The sequence below is a fragment of the Rattus rattus genome, chromosome 6 (genome assembly GCF_011064425.1).
Source record: "Rattus rattus isolate New Zealand chromosome 6, Rrattus_CSIRO_v1, whole genome shotgun sequence".
Classification (NCBI taxonomy): domain Eukaryota; kingdom Metazoa; phylum Chordata; class Mammalia; order Rodentia; family Muridae; genus Rattus; species Rattus rattus.
In genome coordinates this window covers 136,016,933-136,029,567 of record NC_046159.1, presented here as the reverse complement: position 1 = coordinate 136,029,567, position 12,635 = coordinate 136,016,933, and the positions used below count along the sequence as shown (strand labels likewise).

The 12,635-nt window shown below is 38.1% G+C and overlaps 1 protein-coding gene across 6 annotated transcripts in view; it reads left to right on the top strand.

Moving 5' to 3' along the window:
• Window positions 1-12,635, top strand: part of Ankib1 (ankyrin repeat and IBR domain containing 1) — a 119,874-nt gene that overhangs the window by 62,480 nt on the left and 44,759 nt on the right. For all 6 annotated transcript variants that reach the window (XM_032907002.1, XM_032907000.1, XM_032907001.1 and 3 more), the window contains 2 exons: window positions 10,898-11,106; window positions 12,306-12,394. In XM_032907002.1, coding sequence (XP_032762893.1) covers window positions 10,898-11,106; window positions 12,306-12,394 — 298 coding nt within the window. The remainder of the gene's footprint in view (window positions 1-10,897; window positions 11,107-12,305; window positions 12,395-12,635) is intronic.

Below are 12,635 nucleotides of genomic sequence, written 5' to 3'. Positions count from 1 at the left end.
ACACAGTGAGTTCCAGGACAGCCAGGGAGACACAGAGAAACTTTGTCTCAAAACACAAAACAAAACAAGAACAAAAAAAAGATGATATAATGAAACTATTTTAAGAATTCATAATATACAAGAAAATTATTTTGTATGCTTCATACTTTGATAATATTTAATATATTTTAAACGAGAATCAATTTTTATTAAAATTTCCTCAATATATCCTAAACATTTTTTTTTATTATTATTATTAACTTGAGTATTTCTTATATACATTTCGAGTGTTATTCCCTTTCCCGATTTCCGGGCAAACATCCCCCTCCCCTCCCCTTCCTTATGGGTGTTCCCTCCCAACCCCTCCCCCATTGCTGCCCTCTCCCCAACAGTCTAGTTCACTAGGGGTTCAGTCTTAGCAGGACCCAGGGCTTCCCCTTCCACTGGTGCTCTTACTAGGATATTCATTGCTACCTATGAGGTCAGAGTCCAGGGTCAGTCCATGTATAGTCTTTGGGTAGTGGCTTAGTCCCTGGAAGCTCTGGTTGGTTGGCATTGCTGTACATATGGGGTCTCGAGCTCCTTCAAGCTCTTCCAGTTCTTTCTCTGATTCCTTCAACAGGGGTCCTGTTCTCAGTTCAGTGGTTTCCTGCTGGCATACGCCTCTGTATTTGCTGTATTCTGGCTGTGTCTCTCAGGGAGCGATCTGCATTCACATTTTGATCATCCGTCTTGAGTTTCATTTGTTCTAGGCATCTAGGGTAATTCAAGCATTTGGGCTAATAGCCACTTATCAATGAGTACATACCATGTATGTCTTTCTGTGATTGGGTTAGCTCACTCAGGATGATAGTTTCCAGTTCCAACCATTTGCCTAGCGAATTTCACAAAGTCATTGTTTTTTTTTGATAGCTGAGTAATATTCCATTGTGTAGATGTACCACATTTTCTGTATCCATTCCTCTGTTGAAGGGCATCTGGGTTCTTTCCAGCTTCTGGCTATTATAAATAAGGCTACATGAACATAGTGGAGCACGTGTCTTTTTTATATGTTGGGGCATCTTTTGGGTATATGCCCAGGAGAGGTATAGCTGGATCCTCAGGCAGTTCAATGTCCAATTTTCTGAGGAACCTCCAGACTGATTTCCAGAATGGTTGTAGCAGTCTGCAACCCCACCAACAATGGAGGAGTGTTCCCCTTTCTCCACATCCTCGCCAGCATTTGCTGTCACCTGAGTTTTTGATCTTAGCCATTCTCACTGGTGTGAGGTGAAATCTCAGGGTTGTTTTGATTTGCATTTCCTTTATGACTAACGATGTTGAACATTTCTTTAGGTGTTTCTCAGCCATTCGCATTCCTCAGCTGTGAATTCTCTGTTTAGCTCTGAACCCCATTTTTTAATAGGGTTATTTGTCTCCCTGTGGTCTAACTTCTTCAGTTCTTTGTATATTTTGGATATAAGCCCTCTATCTGTTGTAGGATTGGTAAAGATCTTTTCCCAATCTGTTGGTTGCCGTTTTGTCCTAACCACAGTGTCCTTTGCCTTACAGAAGCTTTGCAGTTTTATGAGATCCCATTTGTCCATTCTTGATCTTAGAGCATAAGCCATGGGTGTTTTGTTCAGGAAATTTTTTCCAGTGCCCATGTGTTCCAAATGCTTCCCTAGTTTTTCTTCTATTAGTTTGAGGTATCTGGTTTGATGTGGAGGTCCTTGATCCACTTGGACTTAAGCTTTGTACAGGGTGATAAGCATGGATCGATCTGCATTCTTCTACATGTTGACCTCCAGTTGAACCAGCACCATTTGCTGAAAATGCTATCTTTTTCCATTGGATGGTTTTGGCTCCTTTGTCAAAAAATCAAGTGCCCATAGGTGTGTGGGTTCATTTCTGGGTCTTCAATTCTGTTCCATTGGTCTATCTGTCTGTCTCTGTACCAATACCATGCAGTTTTTATCACTATTGCTCTGTAATACTGCTTGAGATCTGGGATAGTGATTCCCCCTGAAGTCCTTTTATTGTTGAGGATAGTTTTAGCTATCCTGGGTTTTTTGTTATTCCAGATGAATTTGCAAATTGTTCTGTCTAACTCTTTGAAGAATTGGATTGGTATTTTGATGGGGATTGCATTGAATCTGTAGATCGCTTTTGGTAGAATGGCCATTTTACTATATTAATCCTGCCAATCCATGAGCATGGGAGATCTTTCCATCTTCTGAGATCTTCTTCAATTTCTTTCTTCAGAGTCTTGAAGTTCTTATTGTACAGATCTTTCCTTGCTTGGTTAAAGTCACCCCGAGGTACTTTATATTATTTGGATCTATTATGAAGGGTATCATTTCCCTAAATTCTTTCTCGGCCTGTTTCTCTTTGTGTAGAGGAAGGCTACTGATTTATTTGAGTTAATTTTATACCCAGCCACTTTGCTGAAGTTGTTTATCAGCTTTAGTAGTTCTCTGGTGGAACTTTTGGGATCACTTAAATATACTATCATATCATCTGCAAATAGTGATATTTTGACTTTTCTTTTCCGATCTGTATCCCTTTGACCTCCTTTTTTGTTGTCTGATTGCTCTGGCTAGAACTTCAAGAACTATATTGAATAAGTAGGGAGAGAGGGCAGCCTTGTCTAGTCCCTGATTTTAGTGGGATTGCTTCAAGTTTCTCTCCATTTAGTTTAATGTTAGCAACTGGTTTGCTGTATATGGCTTTTACTATGTTTAGGTATGGGCCTTGAATTCCTATTCTTTCCAGGACTTTTATCATGAAGGGTTGTTGAATTTTGTCAAATGCTTTCTCAGCATCTAATGAAATGATCATGTGGTTTTGTTCTTTCAGTTTGTTTATATAATGGATCACGTTGATGGTTTTCCGTATATTGAACCATCCCTGCATGCCTGGGATGAAGCCTACTTGATCATGGTGAATGATTGTTTTGATGTGCTCTTGGATTCGGTTTGCCAGAATTTTATTGAGTATTTTGCATCGATATTCATAAGGGAAATTGGTCTGAAGTTCTCTTTCTTTGTTGGGTCTTTTTGTGGTTTAGGTATAAGAGTAATTGTGGCTTCATAGAAGGAATTCGTAGTGCTCCATCTGTTTCAATTTTGTGGAATAGTTTGGATAATATTGGTATGAGGTCTTCTATGAAGGTCTGATAGAATTCTGCACTAAACCCGCCTGGACCTGGGCTCTTTTGGTTGGGAGACCTTAATGACTTCTTCTATTTCCTTAGGAGTTATGGGGTTGTTTAACTGGTTTATCTGTTCCTGATTTAACTTCGGGTACCTGGTATCTGTCTAGAAATTGTCCATTTCCTGCAGATTTTCAAGTTTTGTTGAATATAGGCTTTTATAGTAAGATCTGATGATTTTTTGAATTTCCTCTGAATCTGTAGTTATGTCTCCCTTTTCATTTCTGATTTTGTTAATTTGGACACACTCTCTGTGTCCTCTCGTTAGTCTGGCTAAGGGTTTATCTATCTTGTTGATTTTCTCAAAGAACCAACTTTTGGTTCTGTTGATTCTTTCTATGGTCCTTTTTGTTTCTACTTGGTTGATTTCAGCTCTGAGTTTGATTATTTCCTGCCTTCTACTCCTCCTGGGTGTATTTGCTTCTTTTTGTTCTAGAGCTTTTAGGTGTGCTGTCAAGCTGCTGACATATGCTCTTTCCTGTTTCTTTCTGCAGGCACTCAGCGCTATGAGTTTTCCTCTTAGCACAGCTTTCATTGTGTCCCATAAGTTTGGGTATGTTGTACCTTCATTTTCATTAAATTCTAAAAAGTTTTTAATTTCTTTCTTTATTTCTTCCTTGACCAGGTTATCATTGAGTAGAGCATTGTTCAATTTCCACGTATATGTGGGCATTCTTCCCTTATTGTTATTGAAGACCAGTTTTAGGCCGTGGTGGTCTGATAGCACGATGGGATTATTTCTATCTTTCTGTACCTGTTGAGGCCCATTTTTTTGACCAATTATATGGTCAATTTTGGAGAAAGTACCATGAGGAGCTGAGAAGAAGGTATATCCTTTTGCTTTAGGATAGAATGTTCTATAAATATCTGTTAAGTCCATTTGGCTCATGACTTCTCTTAGTCTGTCTACGCCTCTGTTTAATTTCTGTTTCCATGATCTGTCCATTGATGAGAGTGGGGTGTTGAAATCTCCTACTATTATTGTGTGAGGTGTAATGTGTGTTTGAGCTTTAGTAAGGTTTCTTTTACGTATGTAGGTGCCCTTGTATTTGGGGCATAGATATTTAGGATTGAGAGTTCATCTTGGTGGATTTTTCCTTTGATGAATATGAAGTGTCCTTCCTTATCTTTTTTGATGACTTTTAGTTGAAAATTGACTTTTATTTGATATTAGAATGGCTACTCCAGCTTGCTTCTTCCGACCATTTGCTTGGAAAGTTGTTTCCCAGCCTTTCACTCTGAGGTAGTGTCTGTCTTTGTCTCTGAGGTGTGTTTCCTGTAGGCAGCAGAATGCAGGGTCCTCGCTACATCCAGTTTGTTAATCTATGTCTTTTTTTTTGGGGAGTTGAGGCCATTGATGTTGAGAGATATTAAGGAATAGTGATTATTGCTTCCTGTTGTATTCATATTTGGATGTGAGGTTATGTTTGTGTGCTTTTCTTCTCTTTGTTTTGTTGCCAAGACGATTAGTTTCTTGCTTCTTCTAGGGTATAGCTTGCCTCCTTATGTTGGGCTTTACCATTTATTATCCTTTGTAGTGCTGGATTTGTAGAAAGATATTGTGTAAATTTGGTTTTGTCATGGAATATCTTGGTTTCTCCATCTATGTTGATTGAGAGTTTTGCAGGATACAGTAACCTGGGCTGACATTTGTGTTCTCTTAGGGTCTGTATGACATCAGTCCAGGATCTTCTGGCCTTCATAGTTTCTGGCGAAAAGTCTGGTGTGATTCTGATAGGTCTGCCTTTATATGTTACTTGACCTTTTTCCCTTACTGCTTTTAATATTCTTTCTTTATTTTGTGCGTTTGGTGTTTTGACTATTATGTGACGGGAGGTGTTTCTTTTCTGGTCCAATCTATTTGGAGTTCTGTAGGCTTCTTGTATGCCTATGGGTATCTCTTTTTTAGGTTAGGGAAGTTTTTTCTATGATTTTGTTGAAGATATTTACTGGTCCTTTGAGCTGGGAGTCTTCACTCTCTTCTATACCTATTATCCTTAGGTTTGATCTTCTCATTGAGTCCTGGATTTCCTGTATGTTTTTGGACCAGTAGCTTTTTCCGCTTTACATTATCTTTGACAGTTGAGTCAATGATTCTATGGAATCTTCTGCTCCTGAGATTCTCTCTTCCATCTCTTGTATTCTGTTGGTGATGCTTGTATCTACAGCTCCTTGTCTCTTCTTTTGGTTTTCTATATCCAGGGTTGTTTCCATGTGTTCTTTCTTGATTGCTTCTATTTCCATTTTTAATTCCTTCAACTGTTTGATTGTGTTTTCCTGGAATTCTTTCAGGGATTTCTGTGACTCAGGGATTTTTGTGGCTCCTCTCTGTAGGCTTCTACTTGTTTGTTTATGTTTTCCTGTGTTTCTCTAAGGGAGTTCTTCATGTCTTTCTTGAAGTCCTCCAACATCATGATCAAATATGATTTTGAAACTAGATCTTGCTTTTCTGGTGTGTTTGGATATTCCGTGTTTGCTTTGGTGGGAGAATTGGGCTCCGATGATGCCATGTAGTCTTGGTTTCTGTTGCTTGGGTTCCTGCGCTTGCCTCTCGCCATCAGATTATCTCTAGTGTTACTTTGTTCTGCTATTTCTGACAGTGGCTAGACTGTCTTATAAGCCTGTGTTTCAGGAGTGCTGTAGACCTGTTTTCCTGTTTTCTTTCAGCCAGTTATGGGGACAGAGTGTTCTGCTTTTTGTGTAGTTTTTCTTCTCTACAGGTCTTCAGTTGTTCCTGTGAGCCTCTGTCTTGAGTTCACCAGGCAAGTCGTTTGTAGCAGAAAAGTTTGTCTTACCTGTGGTCCCCAGGCTCAAGTTTGCTGGCGGGTGTTGCCTATGAGCTCTCCACGGCCTCAGCAGCCAGGAAGATCTCGCCCCTTCCGGAGGTTCCGTGCACCAGGGTTCCAGATAGCTTTTTGTTTTCCTCTGGGGTCAGTACTGTGTGCAGCGTGCAGTCTCTTCTGGTTTCGCAGGCGTGTCTGCCTCTCTGAAGGTTTAGCTCTCCCTCCCACGGGATTTGGGTGCAGAGAACTGTTTATCCGGTCGGTCCCTTCAGGTGCGGTGTCTCAGACGCAGTGGATCTGCTGCTCCTGGGCCCTCCTCTACGGGTACCCAGAGGCCGTATACAGTATCCTCCTGGGCCAGGGATGTGGGCAGGGGTGGGCAGCGTTGGTGGTCTCCTCCGCTCTGCTGCCTCAGGAGTGCCCGCCCGACCAGGGGGCCAGAACTCCCCTCCAGGGGCCTGGGAGCAGAGAGCTGCTGAAGGCAGGGATCCTCCGCTGGTCCTATCCTAAACATTTTTAAGTCGTTATAATTACCACTTTCAATGGCTCCAAATTTTTAAAGAAATTTCTTTAAATTTGGAAGATAATATTTATCTTTATGTTAATTTATGGTTACTTTAGTCTAAAGAGAGCATTAGGAGTTCATAATACTCAGTGGGTGGCACTGTTGATGCTTTCTGTTGGTTTTACTAAGGGCTCAGTTGAAAGGATTGAGTCCAAGTGGTTATAACTTTTCTAGATTTTGCCCAACCTCAGAGTTAAATAAGTAACACATGTGGGATTTGAATTCTACACAGCCTGTTTCCAAAGCTGATCTTTATACTGTGCACCGTTGCTTACATTTGGAGGGCAGCGAAGAGAAAATTTTAAGGAACTGAATAGGCTACGTATTCTAGATACAGTGCCCTGACAGATTATAGTTACAGACAAATACCTAATACAAAAGTAGCCTTTGGCAATATTATTTTTAAAATTTTAAATTTAGATACAGAGAAGGAAAAGCAACTTGAATTTTTTTGCAATTGTTAATTTCACAATAAAAAACTAAACTGGCTTGTTCTTTTTTTTCTTTGTAGTAATGTTTTACATGATTCTAAAAGTAATGTCATTTATGTGAGAGAAAAAATCCAACACAGGGAAATCACTATTGTTTTCAACAGTAGTAAGGTTAATGTGAAAATAATGTTTTTAAGAAGTAATATTAACATAAATTTTGACACCACTGAATACTAGTCTACATACCTTCTAATTACACAACTATGACTCCACTATTGACTGTTTATCACTTTGTCCATGATGCCTTGGAATGTCATACAAACAAGCACTGTGCTCTCTCAGTTGGTCAAGCATCAGTGCTCTCCATTTTCTGCCTGCTCTTTGTTGCTCACCAGTGTCTTCAGAGAGTTATGACTTATGTTTTGTCCATCGTCTGTGACTATGGTTTGTAGACTTGTATAAGCTACTTCCTTTTGCCAGACACTGAACCCAGCTTATTCTATTCAAAACATGTCTTTTGGGTATCTTGTGACTTACAAGAAGGCTATTCATATCATTTGTATAATGGTAGTACACACACATACACATACACACACACACACACACACGAGATCTGGTTTATTTCTATTGTGTAACTTACCATTGTAACACTCATTGTTAGTGATGCATTTCATTTTCTTGGATTAAGAAAAAACATCAGACATCAGTTTGTGCCTTACTGTGTTGCAAACAGGGTCCTTGGAGAAAAATGGGATATTGTATAGGGCTTAATTTAGAAAGGAAGTTGTTTTTTTTTTAAAGTAATATATCAGTGAGTACATGGAAACTAATCCTGGGGATGCACTATTTAGATTCACTAACTAGGTTTCCAGCTTAAAAGAAACATCTCTCACTTGCTAACAGAAACTTTGTTATGAAAACATTAATTAATTTATTTTACAGATCATGCCATTGCCAGTTGTTACCTAATAAAGCCCTCGTTTAACCTAAAGTTATGAAGAAGATGCTGTCCTGAGTTTTGAGGAATTTGATTGCTTGACTGGTTTGCTGGTTGGTTTGTGATACAATCTTGATGTGTAGTCTAGGCTAGTCTTACACTTACAGCAGTCCTCCTGCTTCGACCTCTCCAGTTCTGGGATCACAGTTGTGTACCACCATGTCTGTCTTACCTCAGGTTTCTTTGTGCTTTCTTCTTTTTTGGTGCTTTACTAAGTGATCAATCCTTGGAGCCTTTGTATGCTAGGAAAGCTCTTTAAACTAAGGTGCTTCTCAAGATTCAGTTTTATGATAAAAAATTTAGTCTGTTTTTACAAGAGATGGATTAAAATTATAATTGTTTGCATGGAGATTTGTCCTCTCCTTCATTGCCCTTCACCTAAAACTTCAGTTGACCGCATGTTGATCCGCCTCCCCTTTCCTGTCTCCTTCTCCTGCCACCCATAACCATTGTAGCCCAGGTCCCTGAGCCTCTCTGTCCTAAGACCTCCCCCATTTCCTTTAGCTTTTCCCATCTCGTCTCTTTTCTGTATCATGGCATATCCATATTCATTCATATAATTAATTTATACATAAAGTAGAGATTAGGACCCATATATAAGAGAACATACAGTGTTTGTCTTTCTAAATCTGGGATACTTCAATATAATAATTTATAGACCTTTTCCTGAAATTTTATAATTCAATTTTCTTTACAGATAAGCAAAATTTCAGTGTGTGTGTGTGCCACATTTTTATTATCTTTTCATTTGTTCAGTATATGTAAGCTGGTTCCATTTTCTTGCTTTTGTGACTAGAGTGGCAATAAACATGGATAGACAGGTGTCCCTATGGTATCTATAGAACCCTTTGGGTGTGTGCCCAGAAGCTGTGTCATGTGTGGTAATTTTATGTCCCGGTTTTGAGAAACGTACATACTGATTTGCATAGTGGCTATACCATTAAACAGCCCAGCAATCAGTGAGTTGGGGTCTCTAAGTTCCACGTCCTTGTTACCAGAAATGACTATTGTTTTGTTCTGTAGCCATTCTGAATAGAGTGAGGTGGAGTCCCAGTGACTAAAGATGTTGAACACTTTAAGAATATGTGTTGACCTTTTGATTGTTTGAGAACTGTGTTTGGCTCGTTAATCTATGTTATTGACTGGTAGTGGGAGAGTAGGGTGACATTTAATTACTACTAATAATTTTCTCCTGTTCTCAAGCTGTCTTTTCATTCTACTGACAGTCTCCTTTTACGCTTTCTTTAAAAAGCCAAGAATCAGTTTTCAATGTGTTGTACTTTTTTCAGTCTTAGAAATGTCAATACTTGTTATTCTCTTCGAATATACTGGTGTTATAAGTGACCTTTCATAATCCTCAACCACCTTCCTCCTCCAAGAGTAAGATATCTAGCTGGTCTGGTGGTATACGTCATCCTGTGTTTGTTTTCTAATACGTCATTGAGTTTGGCCTTATTATACAATAATAGTTTCCCTAGTGCCAGTTCAACTTGACTTGCAGTGTTCCCTTTGTCAAGTGTAGGAATACTCCTATTCAGTCTTCTTGTGCACTTAACTTGCATCCACTGTGTACAGATCATTATCCTCTGTGATCATATAATGTAATGAGCCATTACTGATAAAACACATCAGAAGAATTTCTCTTTTCCTGGAATCTGAATCATATTGCTTGGAGAGCATTTAAAAAGGCAGGTAACTTTTAAAATTTCTTTTCCATATTACTAAAACGAAGAAAAGGGAGATAATAACTGTATGTGGAGTTCTAGATACACTAAGGAAATGACAGAAATTATAGACAGTATTTTCTGATATGGTAGGCATAAGAAGCAAGAAGTAGAAGCAGAATAGTAGAAAAAAGGTTTACATAAAACCTTTACATAAAAAGGTTTAATAAATTTTACAAGGTTTGTAGTAGAACTTTTAAAAATTATGTTAGTGTGTGGGGTGTGTGTGTGTGTGTGTGTGTGTGTGTGTGTGTGTGTGTGTGTTGTGCAGGGTAAGGGATATTGTGTGGTATGTGGGATGAGTGTTTTCTTTGTCTGTTCATCTGATCAGGACCTCGCCTGATTTCATTAGCAGTCGCAGTTAGTGTCACAGACATGACTGTCCAGGTATTGCAATGGCAGGCTGATTTTGGTTCTTGTGAACCAGTGTGTGACTGCATTATATGGTTCTGTTTTACATTTGAGGGGGGCACTTTTAATACACTTGACAGTATGTCGTAGTGGAAAGAACACAGTCTTGAAATCCCAAAAGTGGTTTCAAGTCTCTTTCTGAGCTTGGGTAATTAAATAACTTCCCTGGGTTTAGTTTCTTCAATTTAAATAATAACTGAAAACTTTATTAGGAGAAATAAATTAGTATATGTAATAAATATGTTATATATACAACCCCAAGCAAAATTATTGAATATTTTAGCTTGTTAGTTTTTTAATTTTGCATTTTTATGACTCTAGACTTTATAATAACGTTTCACTTAAATGTTCTATAAAATTCACAAAAAGATTATCTGTTCTAAATTAATCCATATTTAGGCTAAATTCACTAAAATTTTATTTATAACCCAATTAATTTGGGAAGTCCTTCTACTATCAGACCCTTTACCTATCAGACCCTAAAGTGACCTTTAGGACTATGTAACCATCTTACAACTAGAGACCATGTGAAGGCAATTGCAGAATTATGTACTAAAAGAAGAAAGTGGCTAACTTAAACCTCTACCAAAAAAATTAGTAAAGTCTAAGTGAAATATCTACTTAAAATAATAGTAGAAATTACTAGGAATTCTGACTTTGGTCTACCTAGACATGCCTTCAAAGTTACTATTATGTGTAAATTGTATGATTTTTAACTTGTATCTTCTTCATTTATCCTGTTTCAGTTTATAGTAGGTTTTAAAACATTGTTGTTTCCTGGTTTTCATAGGTATTTGTTTTGTTTTTCTGAAAGATTGGGACAGGGAGAAGTTGCTTGAAGCATGGATGTCCAACCCGGAGAACTGCTGCCAGCGGTCAGGCGTGCAGATGCCAGCTCCACCACCCAGTGGGTGCAATGCCTGGGACACGCTGCCTTCCCCGAGGACGCCAAGGACTACACGGTCCTCCGTCACCTCCCCAGATGAGATCAGCCTGTCTCCCGGGGATCTAGATACCAGTCTGGTATGGCTTAGCATACTTCATAGTTTTACTTTCCACTTTGAAGCTGTGTGATACTGTCCTGTGGAGTGGTTGGTTGTGTTACTGTAACTGAGTCTCTTACCTCATTTTGAAGGCTTGGTTAGTTTTGTGCTTTTGTAAATTCTTACTACTATACAATGATTATAGGTTGGAAAGCAAAATATTTTCTCACTTCAAAACAGTTTAGAAAAACATATACTACATTTTTACCTAAAAGTATTCAATGTATTTAAATAAACATACTGAAACACTAAAACCTAGTTTATAGTATGTATCCTTAACCTAAAATGAAATTTTTAAAATAATTTACTGAATGTTAATATTTTAAAGCAGTTATAATATTCTGATGATCATATGCTTGTTCTAGCAAAGTTTCCAAGTTCATTCAGTATATTTTCCTAATAAATGCTTCTCCTTTAACAGGCAATGGTCCTGCCCTTGTGTACAATAAACAAACAGCACCCTGCTGCTGTGCTGTGTAGGAGATTATGGTGCATTTGACAGCCTTAGCCACTGGAAAGTTGTAATAAATAAGAAAGCTTCCCTTTGTCTATTGTAGGAACATTTGGGAAGGCAAAATGCTATTTCTGTAATTCACATTTGTAACAAAGTTTGCTTCTCCTAAGTCATCTTAGAAGGCAACATAGTTTTATATCAGACTTACTTGCTTGAACACTTCAGCGTGTGCATGCATGCCTGTGTTTTGAGGGCAGGGGTTATTGAGTTAAGAATTGCTGGTACTTGAACTCAGGTGATCAACCCTGCTAGGCAAGCACTGTACCTCTGAGCCACATCCCCAACCCAAGTTTCCACTTTTAATATCCTGAATTATTGTGTTCAAAACACAGTTTCTCTGTTCCTATGTATTTTCCACAGTAAGCATAGAAGGAAAGATAACATGCTGAACTTGTTACTTTGTAGCATGCCATGTGATCTTGACCTGAATAGATAATGATTTATTTCTTATATTTCCCTTTCCTAATGCTCAATGCTGATTAATAGGTAAACTTAGTTAAATGGGAAATATAAAAAGATAGTCAACCTTGTAGCTTTGAAACTTTCAAATTTTTAAGATTTATAATTACTGTAATATTTTCGTCTTTAAACTATTGAGCAAAATCAATGTATTGCTTCTCTTCAGGGTATGACCCTGTTAAGTCATTTTTCTTGTGCATCCCCAGTGCGACATTTGTATGTGCAGTATTTCCGTGTTTGAAGATCCAGTGGATATGCCCTGTGGACATGACTTTTGTAGAGGCTGTTGGGAGTCGTGAGTATATGTGCAGCTTACTCATCTCTTACTAAGTGATAGCACTTTGGATTTGGTAATGAAATCGTTTGTCTTCAGTATTTAATAATGCGGATTATTTATATTGGTTTTTTTAGTTACACTGAAATGTACTGTTTCACAAAGAAAGAATATTTTTTGTTTTTCCTCTTTGATATCAAGGAAAGTATAACTAAACAATTATGTTAGTATTTTCTTTTATATTATATTTATATTTATATGA